The 21,123-nt window shown below is 43.2% G+C and overlaps 3 protein-coding genes across 5 annotated transcripts in view; 2 read left to right on the top strand and 1 right to left on the bottom strand.

The window, feature by feature from the left end:
- Nucleotides 1-4,153, top strand: part of neu4 (sialidase 4) — a 7,949-nt gene extending 3,796 nt beyond the window's left edge. For both annotated transcript variants that reach the window (XM_026191520.1, XM_026191521.1), the window contains exons 3-4: nucleotides 1,868-2,123; nucleotides 2,267-4,153. In XM_026191520.1, coding sequence (XP_026047305.1) covers nucleotides 1,868-2,123; nucleotides 2,267-3,306 — 1,296 coding nt within the window. In that variant the 3' untranslated portion in view covers nucleotides 3,307-4,153. The remainder of the gene's footprint in view (nucleotides 1-1,867; nucleotides 2,124-2,266) is intronic.
- A 585-nt stretch (nucleotides 4,154-4,738) lies between these two features.
- On the top strand, nucleotides 4,739-10,225 carry lxn (latexin). Of its 2 annotated transcripts, none has more exons than XM_026191524.1 (7): nucleotides 4,739-5,041; nucleotides 8,102-8,278; nucleotides 8,372-8,434; nucleotides 8,877-9,051; nucleotides 9,265-9,401; nucleotides 9,577-9,639; nucleotides 9,848-10,225. In XM_026191524.1, exons 1-7 carry the CDS (start codon nucleotides 4,904-4,906, stop codon nucleotides 9,962-9,964), a joined length of 870 nt encoding a protein of 289 aa, XP_026047309.1. In that variant the 5' UTR covers nucleotides 4,739-4,903; the 3' UTR covers nucleotides 9,965-10,225. The 2 variants fall into 2 exon arrangements, with proteins under 2 accessions (XP_026047309.1, XP_026047310.1); XM_026191525.1 differs by lacking the exon at nucleotides 4,739-5,041 and adding an exon at nucleotides 7,740-7,919.
- gfm1 (G elongation factor, mitochondrial 1) lies at nucleotides 5,167-20,715 on the bottom strand. Its single transcript, XM_026191519.1, has 18 exons — nucleotides 20,416-20,715; nucleotides 20,167-20,319; nucleotides 19,949-20,081; nucleotides 16,395-16,599; nucleotides 14,153-14,269; nucleotides 13,813-13,963; nucleotides 12,268-12,422; nucleotides 12,055-12,139; nucleotides 11,796-11,933; nucleotides 11,407-11,508; nucleotides 11,242-11,298; nucleotides 10,993-11,130; nucleotides 10,281-10,363; nucleotides 7,042-7,204; nucleotides 6,788-6,932; nucleotides 6,530-6,690; nucleotides 6,378-6,431; nucleotides 5,167-5,558 (listed from the first exon to the last, which is right to left on the bottom strand). Exons 1-18 carry the CDS (start codon nucleotides 20,488-20,490, stop codon nucleotides 5,427-5,429), a joined length of 2,247 nt encoding a protein of 748 aa, XP_026047304.1. The 5' UTR covers nucleotides 20,491-20,715; the 3' UTR covers nucleotides 5,167-5,426.
- Nucleotides 20,716-21,123: the final 408 nt, after the last annotated feature.

Here is a 21,123-nt window from a genome sequence, read left to right as displayed (position 1 = left end):
AAGATAAGATAAGATAAGATAAGATAGAACTTTATTAATCCCTCGGGTGGGTTCCTCTGGGAAATTCGACTTCCAAAAAAAAGCACAGCAACGACCGAAGTTACAGTTACAGAATTGTTATATATATATATATATATATACACACACACACACACACACACACACACACACACACACACACACACACACACACACACACACACACACACACACACACACACACACACACACACATATATAAATACAGAGACAAATATAAATAAAATATACAAAGGGGATAAATAGAATAAATAGGAATAAAAAATAAAAATACAAGTGAATTGCACATTTCAAGTATTGAGTCTATTGCACTGTTGACTATTTACAAAAAGTATTGCACAAGGTATTGTACAGTGAGGTGCAGAGGCACTACAGCTTAGTTGTTCCCCCCTCCTTTGTCCTCCTGTTTCCCCTCCCTCTCCCCTCCAGAGAGGAGTTAAACAGTCTGATGGCGTGTGGGACAAAGGAGTTTTTAAGTCTGTTAGTTCTTGTCTTGGGGAGAAGCAACCTGTCACTGAACAGACTCTTCTGGTTGTTAATGGCCGTGTGCAGAGGATGCCCAGCATTGTTCATAATGTCCAGCAGTTTCTTTAATGTCCTTTTCTCTGCCACTGTCACCAGAGTGTCCAGCTTCATGCCGACCACAGAGCTAGCCTTCCTGATCAGTTTCTCCAGCCTGGATGAGTCCTTCTTTGCTGTGCTGCTCCCCCAGCACACCACAGCATAGAAAAGTACTCCAGCAACCACTGACTGGTAAAACATCCTCAGGAGCTTCCTGCAGATGTTAAAAGACCTCAGCCTCCTGAGGAAGTACAGTCGGCTTTGGGCTTTTTTATACAGGTGCTCTGTGTTGCATGACCAGTCCAGTTTATTGTCCACCCACAGCCCGAGGTACTTGTACTTGTTGACCACCTCCACCTCCTCCCCCTCTATCTGAACCGGCAGTGGACCTTCTCTGGACCTCCCGAAGTCCACAACCAGTTCCTTAGTCTTTGAGGTGTTGAGTTGCAGGTGGTTTGTGTGACTCCATGCGACAAAGTTCCTCACCAGACTTCTGTACTCCTCTTCCTGATCAGCCCAGATACACCCCATGATGGCCGTGTCATCTGCAAACTTCTGAATATGGCATAATTCAGAGTTGTAGCAGAAGTCAGAGGTGTACAGGGTGAAGAGAAGAGGGGACAGCACAGTTCCCTGTGGTGCTCCTGTGCTGCTGACCACTGTGTCAGACGTGATGTCCTTCAGCCTGACGTACTGTGGTCTGTCGGTGAGGTAGTCGGAGATCCAAGCCACCAGGCAGGGGTCCACCTCCATCCTGTTCAGTTTTTCCTGAAGCATACAGGGCCGGATGGTATTAAAGGCACTGGAAAAGTCAAGAAACAGGATCCTGACCGTGCCTTTTCCCCCATCCAGGTGTGAGTGGGCTCTGTGTAGGAGGTACAGGATGGCATCCTCCACTCCGACACCCGCCTTGTATGCAAACTGTAGTGGGTCCTGGGCATGTTGTACCTGTGGTCGGAGGAGGTTGAGGAAGAGCCGCTCTAGAGTCTTCATAAGATGTGACGTCAGTGCCACCGGTCGGAAGTCATTCAGCTCATTGGGCCGGTTCTTTTTGGGGACCGGGACGATGCAGGATGTCTTCCATAGGGCGGGCACTCTCCCCAGTCGCATATGAAGTTTGTAAAAAAAAATTAAATAATTAAAATCTTTTTTTTAACTCTTGTTTTGTAATTTGACTGAACAGGCATTTTAAGTAAAATCAAACAGACGTGAGAAGCATCATTTCTTGTGTCTCCTGTGATTCTTCTCAATCGTCGTTTGTCTGCAGTGGGAGGACATCCGTGTTCTGGGCACTGCTTTCCTGCCAGGCCACCGATCCATGAACCCGTGCCCGGTCTACGATGAGTTCACGGGCACTCTCTTTCTGTTCTTCATCGCTGTTCTGGGTCACACCTCAGAGTCCTATCAGCTGGTGACAGGGAAGAACGTGACCAGACTGTGCTACGTCTCCAGCACTGATGATGGCGACACCTGGAGTCCCGTCACCGACCTCACCAAGAAGGTCATAGGAGACACTATTAAAGGTGAGGCTCATTCGAAAAAGCATTGTGGTATTATTTATCTCCAGTTAAATTGGAAACAGCCTCTTTGTCTTCAACAAAAAGATCTAAGTAAGAGTCACAAGATGACAAAATCCACAGTCCCAATTCTGCTTCCTTCCTGGCAGAATGGGCCACCTTCGCTCTCGGCCCGGGCCACGGCATCCAGCTGAAGTCGGGCCGTTTGCTCATTCCTGCCTACGCCTACCACATCGAGTGCAAAGAGTGCTTCGGCCACCTCTGCCAGACCACTCCCCACTCATTCTGCTTTCACAGTGACACCCACGGGAGAACCTGGCGCTTTGGAGAGGCGGTCCCAGGACCAGAGACCGTGGAGTGTCAGATGGTGTCTGTGGACGAAGAGGATGGGACTAACGTGTTATACTGTAATGCTCGAAGCCCTCTCGGGTACAGAGTGCAGGCCCTCAGTCTGGATGATGGAGCCGTGTTTCAGGAGGGGCAGCTGGTGCAGCGGTTGGTGGAGCCTCGAAATGGTTGTCATGGGAGTATTATTGGATTTCCTGCCCCGTTAAATCTGTGTCAGAGTCTTAGCAACGATTTACAGCGACCTGTACGGCTCTCCAGACACTGGACATCCTGCACCACAGAGTCCAGTCTCTCCAAGTCGAGTACCAGCTCTGTAGCCTTTTCAGTGTCAGCAAACAGCTCCAGCACCACCAGCTCCATCCCACCTCCTCATGAAGCCCCTCCGGATTTCCTGACTCCTACGTGGGTAGTATATTCCCACCCAACATGGACGACTGCACGCAAAAACCTGGGCTTGTTCCTCAGCCTTTTCCCCCGTGATCCAGACAGCTGGCGTGGCCCCTGGGTGATCTATGATGGGCCGAGCGCATACTCTGACCTGGCCTACCTGGAGCTGTCACCCTCACCTGGAGCCCCACCTGCTGTGGCCTTCGCCTGCCTGTTTGAGTGTGGTACCAAAACAGCTTACGACGAAATCTGCTTCAGCATCTTCACCCTCTACGAGCTCATCGATAATCTGCCCCGGGACGTCTGGCTGGAAACAAACAACGAAGGACACAGAAAACAGCAGGGGGGGAGCTGTAGACATGATGCTCAAAGTGCAGCAGTTTCCCAACAGGTGACTCCTGTGAAGAAGAGGAGGAAGAAGAGCAAGCTGGCTGAGATGTGCTCTGTGTCTTAATGTAGATTTTAAACTTGTGATACAAGTCGTTTATTAACTGTTTCCTATATTATGCTTCACTTATTTGGACCTGTGCAGACTGAAATGTTCTCAGATTTCATAAAATTCAGATTTTGACACAAATATAGAGCTAACACTTCACTGAAGCACCTCAGGTCTGCAAAAGGAAGATAAAACTCTAAAGACATCGCTCAGTTTTCCCCATCCCTCCACCACTGTGGTCACAGCTGGCATGAGGTTTCTGGGTTTTGTCCCAACGTGGTGCTTTATGTGCATTATGATCAAACATCTCCATCTGTTCAAAGCACATTGTTCTTGTTCTTATTCAGATGCAGCTTTGCAAACCTAAGCTGTGCTGCCTTCTTTTTAGAAGCAAGAGACTTCTGGAAACCCTTCCAACCAAGCTGTATTGTACTTGTTCAGTCTTTTTCTAATTATGCTATTATGAACTTTAACATACCAACTGAGGCCTGTTGAGTCTGAGCAGTAGCTCAGCGTCTCAGGTCATAACTGTCACTTGGATAAAAAGTAAACATTCAAGTTCACAGAGGAAAAGAATTCAGGACTGAGCTGAAGTGTTGGACAGACACTGAGAAGGTGGAGCACTCGCTGAGCTTCTGTCCACCATATTTTCCATCACATCGTGCACACAAGTGGCAAAATAGATTTTTCTGATGTGTCACGTTTTAATTTGAAGGCGTGCAATAAAAATCTTTCACTTCCTAAAGTATTGTGTTGTTTTTGTTGCAATCTTCCCAGAACCAGACATTTTCCTTTGCTGTCCGGTGGAAGTGGGTTGTTTGTTTTTCCAGTCAATGGAAAATTAATATGCAACCATTATCGTTCATTTGCCGTCAGTAAACTGAATATTTAAGAATGGCAGCTGTTGAAAAGCAGTATTTAATTTTCCATTTCATTGATTAATCCGTGAACAAACACAATGAGTCAAATGGGAGCCAGAGCTTTTAGATAGCAAACCCAGGAGCTAGAACATGCTATCAGGGTTGTTCCTGTGAATTAGTGTCAGATTATTCTTTGCAACAGTCCATTTTGTCCCACAGGTCTGTGTCCAATCTGTTCTTTTTCCTCTCCCAGTCAGTTAACGGGATAAAAGTCGACAGAAACAATCTTACAGTGACGTCTGTGGGGACGTCCCAAATGTGTTTCCTGAACTATGGCTTTCAAGGTCAACAAAAGCATTTGTTTTATTAAAAAAAATTATTGTTCACAAAATGTGAAGTGCAGACCACCTAGTTTTAGACATTTTTTCAGTTTTTCCTTTGGCAAGCTGATATTGGGCAGAAACATGTTTAATCTGGCAAAGTAAAAGTCTTCCTCCCCCAAATTTAAGTGACAAACAGCAGCCCAGCGCCAAGCTTTCTGATTAATCACACCTGCAGCTTGAGAGCACAGCAGATAAAGTGGAGCAGTTTGTTTGGATACAGATTGCTGCAGGAAGACAGCAGGATCTGGACAGTCTCTTCTCTCTGCTTCCTCCTCCTCTTTACATAACTCCACTCTCACAGGACAGTCATTTCCCCGCCTGCGCTCTTCCACTGAAGTCGTTACTGTTTTCTCCCAGCGTCCGTTTGAAATAATGAGGCTCGTCGTCGTTCTGGCTGTGTTAATGGGAGTAAGTGGGATTCCCGACGTGACAATCAGCCCTCCGACTGCCTCAGCGGACACGTCAGCTCATCCCAACAGCATACCTGAGACGGCGGATGAATCTGAGCAGGTGAGGAGCAACCCGGTGGACGACTGTTGTGCTGTGGTTTGTGTTGCTTAGTAGCTGGATTTGAAGGGAGGGATGAAATGTTTCCAAGATGTTATTGTGCAATGACTGACACACACTCATGCAAGTACACTTGAAGGTAATACGTCTTTGTTGCAATCATTATAACATAAAGACCTTTCTGTACATAGTACAAAAGCCATTATAAGCTCAAGTCAAAACTCTGAGCTTAAACGCTGCCTGCAGACTTAACTGTTGCTAAAATGCAGGTAATAAATAGTCTTTCCACGTGAGGCAGACATTAGGAGGGGGGATTAAACAACTAAAGGAAAGTAAAATCTTGTTTTTGTGTAGAGCCGTGGTTGAAGATGAGGAGAAAATGATGAGTTCAGCTCTTCCACTTGTTCTTCTTCGCTGGCAGCTGTCCTGTAGCCTCCAAGTATTTGTGGATGAGTTCTTCTTGTGCGGCGGGCAGGCAGGGCTGATATCTGCTGTACTCCATGGTGTACTCTCCTTTCCCCTGAATAAACAATGACACAACATGTTAGCAATTCAGCTGTCTTCTTCTACAAACCATGTCTGATTCCAAGAATTTCCTCTATTTTTGTCCATGCACATCTCCAATCCATCTAATCTTTCTCGCTAAAAATTCTTTGAACCATATCTAGTTGCCAAAATCCAGGACCTGATCAACACACTTGACGCATTCATCCAAGAAGCCTCCAGTTTTTACTGTGAACTCCAGCTGTAGGCTATCAAAGTAGCACAAATGGGCTACATAGCAGGCGGAGGCTTCAGCAGACTGCATACTGTCATACATGCGTGTTCAAGCCTCTGCTTAGAGCACCAGCTCTGATCTGATTGTTCTTGATGGAAATGTGACTGGACAGACGTCCTGAGATGAGCTCCAGTCATTGTTATGGCAGTACCCCCACCCTGCAGCTAGTTCAGCAGAAAGATGTCCCCCACCCCTCCACGCTGCCAGAGTAGTGCAGGCCCTCCTGGATGAGGAGCATATCCAGATGCTTCCTTGACCAGCATTATGTTGTAACAAGTTTCCTGTCGAGGATGACTGGGACATGCAGGATCAGCATGCTTATCAGAGCCAAACGCAACCGCTGCAAATGTCCAAAAATGGAGGGCAGTTCTTTGACAACAGATTGAATACTTATACAGTCTTTGCACAGACGAGTGACCACTTTCACCACATCCACAGGAGGCTTTACCTCATATTAAACACCTACCATATGGTCTATGATATCATTTGAAAAACAAACTTTAATTGAACTCATTCCTCAACATTACCTGACCGTCAGGTTTTGTATGTTTTTGAACTTACCTCAGTACAAGAGCGCAGCTCTGTGGCGTAACCAAACATGTCATTTAGTGGGATCTGTTGGAACAAACAGGATGACATTCGAGTTAAAGCAGGACAAGAAAGCGGGTGAAACTGGAGATAAGCACTGTATCGTTTATATTTACTGGACTTACATCAGCATAAAGAGTGAAGTATCCTTCACCCCCATCCTGTCCTGTGATGACGCCGTGGCGGCGGTTTACTCCAGCAGTGACGGCTCCTTGAAACTCCTGGGGTGCAACGACTTCCACGGACATGATTGGCTCCAGGATCACTGCGTTGGCCTTTTCCATAGCTGTGGAGAAAACGGTGAACCCAGCGGCAACATAAACCAGATATTTTTCAGCTGAATCGGACACAAATGGAAAAAACAAACAGAAGGGCGTCCTCACCTTGTTTTAGAGCGCCCTCTCCTGCGCGGATAAAGGAGATCTCATTGGAGTCGACCATGTGGTGCGCTCCGTCTTCCAGGAGGAATCGGACTCCTGAGATCTTGTGCCCGCTCAGAGGGCCCTTCTCACAGGCGTCCTTGAAGCCCTGCAGCACGATGGGGGAAGGAGGGAGAAAATCGAGACTTTAAATTTGGAATCGCTTCCACTTGTGTTTAAAACTTATTCTGTGAGACCACGTGAAAGTGTTTGCATGCCTTTTCAACAGCTGGCACAAACTGCTTTGGGACGTTGGTTCCAACAGTTTGATCTTCAAACTCCAGTTTGGTGTAATGGTCTGACTCGAGAGGCTCGAGGACCCCGATGACTTTACCGTACTGCCCGGAGCCGCCACTCTGCTTCTTATGGGTGAAGTCAAATCTACGAGAGAGTGGGGGGAACACTTGTTAACATAGAGCGACACAACAGGAAGTAGATGATCCAAATGTATGCACCAATCAAATCAAAGAACCAACATAACCAAGAATACTCTTAAGAAACTAAAGTAGGTTTAAGTACTGGAATGTACAGTTTTATTTTGGGTTTATAACAAAGTATTTGCATATCCTAGGCTGTTTTAATGAGGAAAGATGAGATGTAACTTTAACTATTCAGTACTTCTGATGATTGATGAAATTGCATTTATAAATATGTCTGTTGGGGATCTCTAATTTACTCCAAATATAAGATTGTACCAATACCAAGTATACTTAAGCTCCAGCTCTATCCACTAAAATGTGAACATTTCCTTCATATTTTAACTGAAGCTGAAACTCTCCATTACTATATAACCAAATTTGACCTACTTTACTAAGTTGCAAACATTTGCAGAGGTCTGTTTGCTGTAAAGCGCTGCTTTTTTTTTTTTTTTTTAAAGTCAGGAGGAAGTGTTAAAAAGGGCTCTGTCTCTTTAAAAAGGGGCAGTCCTCAGTGAACTCTACTGTCAGAGGAAGTGGGAAGTTATCTTTCCATTTGCGCGAGGAGCAGCTGACTCGGAACACCGACTGTGAGGGGAAAAAACATTCCAGTTGGCAGAGATTCACTCCCCACTTTAATTCAGTTTGGGACACTTCACAGCTGCGTATCACTTCACCCTGTAAGAAAACACATGGTTTCTTTCCTGTATTGCTCAGTGGCTGTTGTGTGCAAAGCTGTGTTTGTCTACATAGCTGCTCACACCTAAAGATCAAAGTCCTCCAGGAACTGGAAGCCCTGCACAATAACCATCTTCTGTTCTCATTCACTCCTTTTCCCTCTCCCTCCACTTTCCACCCACAGATAAAGGCACGGACAGAGGAGGGAGCCGAGGAGGATGTGATGGCAACTGGCGAGCTGAACCCAAATCACTACCCTGCCAGGAGGGCAGCTCAGGTGGTCCAACACTACCTCAACACCCGGTACGGTTCACCATTCAGGCTGATCGGAGTGCAGACGGTCCACAGTGGGAACGCAGAGGTCAGCTGACCTTCAACACTGAAATATGTGAATATGCCACTGTAAATAAAAAACAACAACAACAACAACTTGAATTTCCAATTTTTCTTTCAGGATGTGGCAGACTCCGGAAGAAAGTATCAGCTGGAGCTCTCGGTGAATGATATCATAACCAATGTAGGACTTTCTTTTTTTCTCTTTTTCTTTTAACCACAATGTGAGGAAAAAAGACATAATGGTGGAGGAGGGAGGGGGGGTGCAGCTGCAGCTTCTTAAGAACCACAAAGAGTAATGATCCACCTCTCAAATAGGGTGGAGGTAATCTGAATAAATGTCTTCACCCACTCCCAAACACAGCGTTATCTGTGTTTGCTGCTGCCTATTGAAAGATCCTACAAATAAATCTTAGGTATGGTAAACAATCTCACAGCGTCTGGCTTAGTGTGAGCAGGTCTGACAAGAATGACTAAACAGCCTATAAAAGGAGGCTTATGTTAGCTTGTATGATGGTGTGGTGCAACCTCGACTCATCTGGGCTACATCCACTCCCATTTCTTGCTCACTAAGAATGCCTTTACTATTCGTTTTTTGCTAACTTTGTTTTGTTTAACTCCTTCAGACTACACAGACTTGCTCTGCAGAGCTTTTCTTTCCAAAAGGAAAAGGGCAACAGCCACCTGAAGTCAAAGCCTCGCATGAGGGGCTCCTTAAAATTGACATTAAAGCTCAAGAAGAGGCTCTATACCAAAAATACAAGACCAACCAAACCCTGATGTCTGCACAGTACTTACCAGGTAAGTCCAATAAAACAGGCTTAACTGTCCAAGCTACTGCAGTTCCACCCAATCAACACTGAAAGTCAGATTTTGCACAACAGTTGCGTTCAGACATTTCAACACTGTCGGTGCTGCGGTGTTCCTCTAAACATTGACAACACAAGTGCTGTCATCATGAACGCAGGACGCTTGAGAGATGAGACGTAACTGAGAACTCTAAACTTCCCTCAGACAGCCACGGTCACATCGAGCCCGACATGAAGCCTTTTTGGCATCTGGGCATTCTGGCCTCCAGCTTCATCATGCTGAATGAATCCACTGAAAACACTCTGTACAACGTGGCTCAGGTGGCCAACATCACTCAGCTGGTAGGTGCTTTACAAAAATTTAAGCCCCTTTAAGCCCCATGTCTGCACGATTTACTGAATACATACAGATTGTCAATAAAAGTCCTTCATGTGGTAAAACAAGACAGGTTATGTCGGCCATATAAACAAATGTATTAAGCCTTTAAAAAAAATTTTTTTGTTTTGTTTCCTACAGACAACTGAGGAGGACCACCTGGAGTTTGACTGTCACACACTGCTGCATGAAATGGTGTCCCAGGTAGACACTTGGCTAAAAAATGCCTTTAAAAAGCCTGAAATGCTAAAATAAAACTTTTTATAATACTAATAGATTTGGTACTTGTGGTGTGTTGGAGTAAATTAAACATGCACTTTACTGCACTCATGCTAAACTTTGCTATTCAATCTGAGCCACATTTTTGCATCCAGAGATCTCGCTGAACTGACATTTTTCTGTGCCGATACAGGAAATCATTCACTGGAAGATGCTGTTTACCTGGTCTCCTGCAGAGGGGGTTAAAGTGGTGCAGATGAAGCGGCTGCCTCACCGCCATGAAAGGGAAAAATCTCCAAAGACTAACTAATCTGTGGGTGTTCATCACACAGCCAAGACCACTTATTTGTCCTCACATCTTGTGGGGTCAAATATTGGCGCATAAATGGGTTTTTTTTGTTGTTGTTTTTTCATGATGACGCTACAAGCACTAGGCACAGATCTACTGCTGAAACCTAGAATTTACACTCTTAAATGCTTTAACTCATAAGTATATGATATACTGAAATTGTTTTAAATGTCTGTGTTTGGTCTATTTTAGCTTAAATAAACTGTTTACAATGACAAAGTATTTTGTGCGTGCTTGTATGTGCGTGCGCGTAAGGACAAAGACTATCAGGACGTACGGTACGGGACTGGTGATCGTCTCTCTGAAAGCTACTTTGGGTTTTCCCATCACACAGGGGCAGTTGTATTCCCTCTCCATCCTCTGAGAGAAAAAGAGCAAAAATAAACTTGGATTAGATCATAAAGGTTACTCAGAACAGAGATCTGTTAATTTGCAGAATTAAAGCCTTCATGGAAATACTACTGAAGTACTTTACTCCAAACTCCAAAATTAGCCTGAGATAAAGCAACGCTGGTAAGGCCAAAGACACTCACTAAATTATTTGATTCCCTCACTGAATTTGTTAGTTTGCTCACAAAGAAATTAACAGCCTAATTTTTCTAGTAGTTTCTAAAGTAGAGAGACGGAACAAATCTGTTACATAAACATTAGAAATTGATTTGAATGTCCTTGAGCGAAACAAGTATTCGATCCCCTTCATCCAAACTGGGCACACAGATTACAATCAGTCAATCAATTACAGACTCCTGATATCAACTTGTGTGTTTAAAGCACACCTGTCCACACAATCAGTTTCTTTCCAATGCACAACAGGGAGAAGAGTGTGGACCTGCACGAGGCTGGAATGGACTACAAGACCAATCCAAGCCCGTTTGTTTCTTTTTAAGTGAGTAAACTTACAGATTCAGCAGGGAGATGAAATAATTATCCCCACGTTATATAATGGATTTGATGAGATGTCCCATGAAACGTGCAACCTGTCTGAGTACCTGTGAGTAGATTTCCAGATGCAGCTCGCCCATGCCTGAGATGATGGTTTCTTTGCTCTCAGTGTCATAATGCACTCTAAACGTCGGGTCTTCTCTGGTGAAACGGTTGATTCCTTTAGAGAATTTATCCAGGTCGTTCTGTTCAGTCGCACAAGAGGAATTAATAATAAGAGGGAGTGACAAAGAGGTGGATTTAAGACTAGAGTTATAATAAAAGGCACGTCTTTCAGGTTAAACAAGTATTTTTACCTTGTTGGCTGGCTTCATCGCCATGGAAATGACAGGTTCAGGGATGTGAATGGACTCCTGTGGGTGTTAAAAATTGACATCAAATGAAGATGCTTCTCATGAGGCACAAAAACACTTTAAAAAGAAGCAGGTTTCTTTGTCTTTCGGGTGTCCTTTGCTTCTTACCATGGACAGGTCAGCAGTTGTCTTGGATGTGAAAGTGTCTCCGCTGGCACAGTCGATTCCAAACAGGGCACAGATATCTCCCGCATAAACCTCATCCACATCCTTTCAAAGCAGAGAGAGAGCACAAAAAGCAGGATGATTGTTTTTTAAAAATGATGACAGGAATGACTAAAAAACAGTTTCACATCTTGTTTTGATAGAAGATGGGTGCAAACATGTTGTTTTGTTGTCACAGGGGATGTGGTTGATATCTACACACTTGATTAAAGCCAAAAAGAGGAACCCAATCTTTCTGACCAGTCATGCTGCTCTGCTGTTTAATGTGCAAACCACAGATGGAAAACTGTGACCTCTCACAGCCTGCTGACGCAACGCCGGTTTGCTCTCACCTCCATCTGATCAGCATGAAGACGCACGAGCCTCTGAACTCTGACTTTCTTGCTTGTGCGTGTGTTGTAAATATATTCTCCCTTCTTCAGACAGCCTTGATACACTCGTATGTACGTCAGCTGACCAAACCTCCCGGCCTGAAAGACAGGAAATAGCAGAACATGGCAAACTGAAGTATTTCTATTGCACAAATGTGCAGAAATAGAGAGATCACGAGGACATGAGACAGAACAGATGCTCTCTGTCAAACTGAATCACCTCCAGTTTGAAAGCCAGACCAACGTAGGGGTTTGCAGAGTCTCTCGTTGGGTCCATTTGAATCTTTTTGGTTTCAGTGGAATCTCTAACAGAGTGGAAAAACCCGCCAATGTTAGTGGAAAAAAAAAACAAACAACTTTTAATCTGATTTTGATTTAAATCTACAGTTTCAGGACACTTTGCATGCAAACTGACGTTCCTCTTCATACTCACTCTTCATTGAGGATGGCGTAGTTTTTGACTTCACTGGGGTTGGGCAGGTAATCCAGGACGGCGTCCAGTAGAGGCTGGACACCTTTGTTCTTCAGCGCTGTGCCCACCAACACTGGGGTGAAGAGACGCTGCACCGTAGCCCGGCGGATTGCTGCCTGGAAGGCAGTGAGGTGAAAACTGATTGAGACAAATGCCTTTATCTCTTCGCTGATGTGAAATGTTAATCTCAAAATTTGGATGTGAAAATTCTGAATGATTTTCAGGATTTCTATACAAACTTTGGGGTAACTGGTGATGCCAAATTTGGTATTTCCGGACTGATCAAAACTGACTCTCAGATATGTTTGCTTCTTTGGATCGCCACCACTTGTATCAAGTCTGAAATACAATCACCGGTCACTTTATTAGGTACACCTTGACAGTACTGGGTTGGACCTACTTTTTGCCTTAATTCTTTACGACACAGGAAACATTCCTGAGGTATTTTCATCCATGTTGACATGAGAGGATCGCAACGTTGCTGCAGATTTATCAGCTGCACATCCATGATGTGAATTTCACGTTCCACCACATCGCAAAGGTGCTCTACTAGGTTGAGATCCGGCGAACTGTGGTGTTCATTTGAGTACAATGAACTAATTGTCACGTTCAAGAAACCAGTTTGAGATGATTTGAGCTTTGTGACATGATGTGTTATCCTGCTGGAAGATTGGTGCACAGTGGTCATAAAGAGAACCTGCACGGTCAGCAACAATACTCAGGTTGGCTGCTGCATTTAATCATTCCTCAGATAGTACTAAGAGGCCAAAGTATCCCCCACACCATTACATCAGCACCAAACTGAACTGCTGATAAGAAGCAGGATGGATCAATACTTTCATGTCGTTTATGTCAAATTCGGACCATCTGAATGTCACAGCAGAAACAGTCCTCAGACCACAGCACCTTTTTTCATGTAAGTTGTACCGTCAGTTGCAGTCTTCTGCTGCTGTAACCCATCTGCTACAAGGTTCAATGTGACGTACATTCATTATCTTCATTTCTTGGTTATAACAAGTGGTTATTTAAGTTATTGTTGCCCTACTGATCTTTTACCTATGGGATCAACAAGGCATTTACACACAGACGATTGCTGCTCACTGGATGTTTTCTCCTTTTCTGACTATTCTCTGTAAACTCTAGAGATGGTTGTGCAGGAAAAACCCAGGAGATCAGCAGCTTCTGAAACCAAGCTGGTATCAACACCCATACCACATCCAGAGTCACTTAAATCACCTTTGTTCCCCAGTCCGATGCTCAGCTTGAACTTCAGCAGGTCATCCTGACCCTGTCTACATGCCTAATGCACTGAGTTGCTGCCATGTGATTGGCTGATTAGATATTCAGATTAACAAACAGTTGAACAGACGTACCTAATGAAATGACCAATAACTAGTGACTATACCTCAGATACCAGCGGGTTTAATTGAGGATTTTTTTTGTTTGTTTGTTTTTGTTGGAGTTTAGTTGACACTGTTAGATTTCACACAAACTGGTCTCTCAAACCTTCAGATCATCTTTGGTTGGAATTTTTTCCTCCAGGAACATCTCTCCCAAGATTTCATCAGCATTGGCGACACACTCCACCAGTTCCTGCCTGCGGTCTGCGGCCTCAGCTCGAAAATCTGCCGGGATCTCATCATAGCGCATAGTTTGCCTGCAGGAAGCACGACGCAGCTTTAAATATTTTATACAGATCAGACTCGTAAGGAAACTTGGTCTTATCCACAATTTCTATGGGACTGATGCAGATCGCAACAGTTTAATTGTACAATAGCTGACCTTAAGTCTAATTCATGGCAGAGGGAAAATAAAAACCACCCATTTACACATAAATTCATCTTACCCAAACTGTCCTTCGAAATACATGCTCCGCTCCTCTATGAGGTCAATGATGCCACGCATGTTCCCCTCTAGCCCGATGGGGATGTTCACAAACGCTGCGTTGTGGTTCAGTTTGGATCTTAAAAAAAGTAGAAAATTTCTTTAAAACTGCGAAAAAATCCAAAGAAAGAAACACACAGCTGCTTACTGCAAGAACCTAAAGAGCTCCTGTATATTCTCACATTTTACTGCTCTTTGATTTCATGCAAACTAATAAAATAATAAAAGTCCAGGAAAAGAAACGTTGAATACACCAAATGTGCAAACAAACGGGGGAAAAATATTGATTACTACACTGCAATCTAGTGTGCAATGTGGAATATGGGTTAAATATATTTGTTTTATTGCATTTACAAGCTGTATTATTGATTAAGAAGTTAGTCTTTGTGTTTGCTGCATTAATGAAACACTTAACACAGTCAGTGTCAGACATGAAAAAGCTGAGATACAAGGACTGGTCTACATTTTCTCAAGGGATTCTTCTGGCTAAAGATCCAAAGACTGAAACATGGAGTTAAAAATAAAAGTCCAACTACAGTGTCACTTTCAAGTTACCTCTAAGGATTTAGGGAGTTTATGATTTTGTTTTTTAAACTGCAACCTATAATAAATACATCCTTTAAAGGCACCCAGGTCCATCCAAGAAGGTCACTGTGGCCCCTCAGCTGATATCTTAAAAGTATAAGTACAATTAAGTCACATGGTTTGGTAATGGAAATGTTAAATACACACATTGCTGATAAGTTAATACAATTATCACCTAATCTGTATTATTATCCAGTTAAAAACTGCTTAAAGCACCAATCGTGGTGCCTGAAGAGGACATTCATGTTGGAGAACATGGGCCTATGCAAGTGAGACCTTAGGAAGTCAGCTACTCCTTAAATAACTTGTCTTTAAAGCATGCTCTCACCATGAGCATACTGTGCGTTTATGCTTGTTATGCACACCAGGTCAAGATGTGGTTTCAGATAAGTTGTTTATGCTTCAATTTTGCGTAGGTTGTAAAGGTGGCAGAACTAATCTCTCCTCAGTTTTTCTACCGACGTCTCAAAGCCTTTCAAAGCTGTTTGCTCATCCAGTCCATACACGTTATTCTTCAGTCCTCAGCCCTGTGGTGTAACGGCAAACATGCCGATGCGTCTGACTGTTCTCTCTATGTGACGTGCAGAGATGGGCAGTAACGCGTTACTGTAATCCGATTACTTTTTTCAAGTAACTATTAAAGTAAGGGATTACTATTGCAAAAACGGTAATTAGATTACCGTTACTTTCCCGTAGGAACGCTGCGTTACTGCGTTACTAAAACCGTGATTTTTTTGCGAGAATGTCTCATGACAGTGACGTAAGCGAGTGCCACGTTCGTGACAACAGCTGTGTGCAGATCAACAATGGATCATATATCGAGTGCGGGAGAGAGTATGAGCGTGCAGCGTTTAAAGCGTGGAAGTACTGACCTTACTTTGAGTTTGATTCCATAAAAAGTGACAAAAACATTAGTGTCCATTAGCATTGTGCGTGGGAAGAAAACTTCTTTTTACAGCGAAAAAAAACCCCTAAACTTCCAAGCAAGCTCCGAGTGCGCTATGACGTAATGGAAAATTCACAGAGAAACTGCCGTATCCTTCCACTGACCGCTGCGGCACACCTGCACCAGGGTAAACCTCCGCCTACCCAACTCCTGCTGTACAGGTGAAAATAGAGCAACAGGACCGCTAGTCTTTGATTTTATTTATTTTCTGCTGTGTTTTACTTGCATCTATTTGAAAGAGTGAGTGTAAACACAAAAAAAAAAAAATATTTTATGTGCTGGAATGTGCAGAAAATAGGTTTAAATATTAAACAAATTTCTTCAAGTCAGAGAATGTTGCATATAATTAAATTTTTGCTTGATGCATAAAGTTAAAAGATTAAAATTAATAAAACTATAAAAGTTTTAAAAAGAGACTTTTCCATTTGATTACATTTTGTATGATGGATTATGCAGAAAAAGTAGAATTGGGCTGAAAGATCTATCACTTTATCACCTATTCAGGTTGTAAATCGTGTTTTTAAAAAGTAACTAAGTAATTAATTACTTTTGAAAATAAGTAATCAGTAAAGTAACGGGATTACTTTTTGGGGGAAGTAATCAGTAATTAGTTACTGATTACTTTTTTCAAGTAACTTGACCAACACTGGTGACGTGTGTGTACAAACCGTACCTCATCTGCTGCAGGGCTCGTCCGGGGTTGGCGCCCATTCGGTCCAGCTTGTTGATGAAGGTGAGGAAGGGGACGCTGTAGCGTTTCATTTGTCTGTTTACCGTCATGGTTTGACACTGGACGCCTCCCACCGCGCACAGAACCAGCACGGCTCCATCCAGCACGCGCAGCGCACGCTCCACCTCGATGGTGAAGTCCACGTGACCTGTGAGGCACATCGAGTTCAGACGCACTCAAAATGAAAGTGCTGAAAATGTGCCTTCACACCCCTTCACATTTCTACCGCTGTTAAAGAGTTGACAGAAAAAAAATGATCAAAGCAGGGACGTTGCAACTGCATGACTGGTTCTGATTAAATGATAGAAATGCTAACATACAACATAGATGACTCGGGGCCACTGACACTCTCTGTTGAGAAAAAAATGTCTGGCTTTTACGTGAGACTATAACATTCAAAGTTCTTTCAACTTTTATCCTCTGTTAAATTTTTGGTGGAGGAAAGTTACAATTACATCAGCTCTGAATCACTTTTCCACTTCAAAACAGACAATGTGAGCAGCTTTAGATCCTCAGGTGCACAAAAATGTTTAAAATACATTACAAATAAACAATCACGCCTCACTCTACAACACCACTAAGGTGCGAAGACTACAGCACACTTTAATTTTAATTCACGTGGCTTCTGTGGCAAACCACACAACAAAATAAAGCCTAATATTACCTGAATACTAGAAAGGCTTTAAAGAAGAGCCTGAGCAAGGCTGGATTTTGATGCTGTTGCAGTTTTATAAAGAGCTAAAACAAACAAAAATATCAACCGATTTTGATATCGGATGTGTGTTTTTGTTTTGTGTTTTTGAACCGCGTGACTCAAATAAACTGATCAGGACAGAAGGAAAACCAACCAATGACATCAGTGCTGTGAAAATGTATTATCCCCTGCCTCGTTACATCATTAACTGTCTAACGACATTCTTTTCAATTTCATTACCCACAAACAAGTCTAATTTCTACTGTAGAATCAACAAATCACTGACACAGAACCTGTCTGACAAAGTGAAGTGATGCTAAATGATCTCAAAAAGCAACACATCATGTCACATCATGTCAAAAGCTGAGAAACAAAGTCATTGACATTTATCAGTCTGGAAATGGTTATAAAGCCATTTACAGTGGGGCAAAAAAGTATTTAGTCAGCCACCAATTGTGCAAGTTCCCCCACTTAAAATGATGACAGAGGTCAGTAATTTGCACCAGAGGTACACTTCAACTGTGAGAGACAGAATGTGAAAAAAAAATCCATGAATCCACATGGTAGGATTTGTAAAGAATTTATTTGTAAATTAGGGTGGAAAATAAGTATTTGGTCACCTCAAACAAGGAAAATCTCTGGCTCTCACAGACCTGTAACGTCTTCTGTAAGAAGCTTTTCTGTCCCCCACTCGTTACCTGTATGAATGGCACCTGTTTGAACTCATCATCTGTATAAAAGACACCTGTCCACAGCCTCAAACAGTCAGACTCCAAACTCGTCTGAAGTTTGCCAGAGAGCACATGGATGATACAGCAGAGGATTGGGAGAATGTCATGTGGTCAGATGAAACCAAAGTAGAACTTTTTGGTATAAACTCAACTCGTCGTGTTTGGAGGAAGAAGAATACTGAGTTGCATCCCAAGAACACCATACCTACTGTGAAGCATGGGGGTGGAAACATCATGCTATGGGGCTGTTTTTCTGCCAAGGGGACAGGACGACTGATCCGTGTTAAGGACAGAATGAATGGGGCCATGTATCGTGAGATTTCGAGCCAAAACCTCCTTCCATCAGTGAGAACTTTGAAGATGAAACGAGGCTGGGTCTTCCAACATGACAATGATCCAAAACACACCGCCCGGGCAACAAAGGAGTGGCTCCGTAAGAAGCATTTGAAAGTCCTGGAGTGGCCTAGCCAGTCTCCAGACCTCAACCCCATAGAAAATCTGTGGCGGGAGTTGAAAGTCCGTGTTGCTCGGCGACAGCCCCAAAACATCACTGCTCTCGAGAAGATCTGCATGGAGGAATGGGCCAAAATACCAGCTACTGTGTGTGCAAACCTGGTAAAGACCTATAGTAAACGTTTGACCTCTGTTATTGCCAACAAAGGTTATGTTACAAAGTATTGAGTTGTATTTTTGTTATTGACCAAATACTTATTTTCCACCCTGATTTACGGATAAATTCTTTACAAATCCTACCATGTGGATTCATGGATTTTTTTTTTTTTAATTTTTTTTTTTTTTTTTCACATTCTGTCTCTCACAGTTGAAGTGTACCTCTGGTGCAAATTACTGACCTCTGTCATCATTTTAAGTAGGGGAACTTGCACAATCGGTGGCTGACTAAATACTTTTTTGCCCCACTGTATATTGGATTCCTGTGAACTACAATGACAGGCATCATCCACAAATGGAGAAAACAGTGGTGAACTCCAAGAGTGCCCTGACAACGCATCCAGGAGGTCACAAAAAAACCCAGAAAAATGTCTGCATGCCTCACTTGCCTCAGTTAAGGTCAAAGTTCATGACTCAACAATAAGAAAGCAGTTGGGGAAAAAAAAAAAGGCACAAAGGCTCTTCTCACATTTGCCAAAAAACATAGGGAAATGAGGCTGCTTCAGGAGCGACTTGAACAACTTGCAGAAAATCTTGAAGGAGAATGTCTGACCATGAGTTGTGCCCTGAAGCTCAAGAGCACTTGGGTTCTTCAGCAGAACACACCAGCAATTCCCCCTCTGACTGGCTCAAAAAATAAATAAATAAAATGAAGGTTTTGGATGGGCCTAGTCAAACCCATCTGTCACTCCTACAACACATCACCACTGCCTTGCTGTCCTCATGCATGTCCTGCACCACCCTCACATACTTCCCCGTCACTCCTGACTTCCTCGGTATCTCTTGGCACCCCATCAAATGCTTGTCTAGATCCAAAAAAGACACAGTGCAACTCCTTCTGACCTCCTCTATACCTCTCTATCAACCCTCTAAAATCAAATATCATATCTGTAGAGCTCTTTTTAAAAATTAAGGCGCTCACTGATCATCCCCTCTGTTCTTAACCTAGTGTCAACAACTCCCTCCCCTAGCTTTACGGTCTGGCTCATCAACTTTATTCTTTGTAGTTACTACAACTCTGCACATCACCCTTTTTTGTGAAAATCAATGCTAATACACTTCTCTTTTCTTCAGGCATCCTCTCACTCTCCAAGACTGTGTTAAACAATCTGGTCAAAACGGTCCATTGTCTTCTCTCCTAGACATCTCAATACCTACACAGGTAAGTATCTTCATAGCTGACCTCACTTCCTCTGCACTAGTAGCAGAGCAAGAGGTAAAAACTGCTTTGGAGTGAGTGCGGATCAGTCTGTCGATTCATTTTTGACCATTTACTGACAGTTAATGAACAGGTAATACTAAATTACCCTACCTGTGCAGCTCACCTCAGCAAACGTTACTTTGTAGTTACACAAAGCACCACAGTAATGAGTTACATTTTTACTAGGTGTATGTCTAATTACCTGGCGTGTCAATTATGTTGATGTTGTAATCTTTCCACACGGTGTATGTAGCAGCTGACTGGATGGTGATGCCTCGTTGTCTCTCCAACTCCATGGAGTCCATAGTGGCTCCAACGCCATCTTTCCCCTTCACCTAAACAACACAGGTGAGGGAAAGCATTCGTGAGCCTCACCTAAACGGAAAAAGGAGCTTGATAAAGACAATGAAACGGACTCACCTCATGGATCTCTGCTATCCTGCCGGTGTAGTAGAGCACGCGCTCGGTCAGGGTGGTTTTCCCAGAGTCGATGTGAGCGGAGATCCCGATGTTGCGGATCCTCTCGCTTGGAAAGACACCGGAGGAGCAGCTCCGGCAGCTGTTGATGAGCACCTGAGGATATGAAACCATCACAGTTCACTCGATCTACCGACTGTGAAACAAACTGGACTGAGGTCAAGTCAGCAGACCCGGGTTAGATAATATTACCTTTTTAAGTGTGACGGTTCCTCGCGCCGAAAGATGCGTTTTAGCTAAAAACATGCCCGCTTTTAACACCCTCATCTCGGCAACAGCTCAGTGGAGTACAGCTTGGTCGTAGTATTGCCCTGTTTAGATGACCCCGGTGCTGCTGACACCCCGGTGAAAGTCACGCCGGGACCCTAGCTGCTTGTGAAACGACTGCTTCCGGGTTTACGGAAGCCCAGAAGTACCAAAATCACAAACGTTTAAGTTTTCTCTTAAAACGCATTATTTATTTATTTGTCCCCTTTCTTTCTTTTAATGTTATTTAAATGTTAACGTGTTTTGAAAAGCCAAACGTGTTTAGCCACGAATCTTAATTTATCTGTTTGATAAATTATTTTTTAGGAAATAAAAAATATATCTCCAACTTGCACATGAAAAATATCTGAACCTTTGTGTTGACTGTCATGTCTATTTTATTTATCACCTATAGCACATTTAAACAACAGAAGTTGAACCAAAGTGCTTTATAAGCAAGCACATTTACATTCCAGGTCTTAAAGTAACCCAGTTTCAAATTACATGACAAGTTGAAAGGTGTGTTTCGTTGTGTTAACTGATTATTGTGGAAATTAAATTCACAGTCGTTAAAATCAGAATTCGTGATGATTCATCTCATAAATCATTACACACTGCTCTTCCCTTCATAAGCCACCTTTATAAGTTAAAAGT

Source organism: Astatotilapia calliptera, chromosome 14 (assembly GCF_900246225.1).
Source record: "Astatotilapia calliptera chromosome 14, fAstCal1.2, whole genome shotgun sequence".
Classification (NCBI taxonomy): domain Eukaryota; kingdom Metazoa; phylum Chordata; class Actinopteri; order Cichliformes; family Cichlidae; genus Astatotilapia; species Astatotilapia calliptera.
This window is presented reverse-complemented; position numbering and strand designations above follow the sequence as displayed.

Excerpts from the sequence above, each read along its gene's own strand:
- gfm1 (XM_026191519.1), bottom strand. The coding sequence starts at position 20,490 with ATGAGGGTGTTAAAAGCGGGCATGTTTTTAGCTAAAACGCATCTTTCG. Across the intron at positions 14,270-16,394 it reads CGAGCCCTGCAGCAGATGAG|ATCCAAACTGAACCACAACG; the intron begins GTACGGTTTGTA and ends ACTTTTTTTAAG. Across the intron at positions 11,299-11,406 it reads CAACTGCTGACCTGTCCATG|GAGTCCATTCACATCCCTGA; the intron begins GTAAGAAGCAAA and ends TAACACCCACAG.
- lxn (XM_026191524.1), top strand. The coding sequence starts at position 4,904 with ATGAGGCTCGTCGTCGTTCTGGCTGTGTTAATGGGAGTAAGTGGGATT. Across the intron at positions 8,279-8,371 it reads TCCACAGTGGGAACGCAGAG|GATGTGGCAGACTCCGGAAG; the intron begins GTCAGCTGACCT and ends TTTTTCTTTCAG. Across the intron at positions 9,402-9,576 it reads TGGCCAACATCACTCAGCTG|ACAACTGAGGAGGACCACCT; the intron begins GTAGGTGCTTTA and ends TGTTTCCTACAG.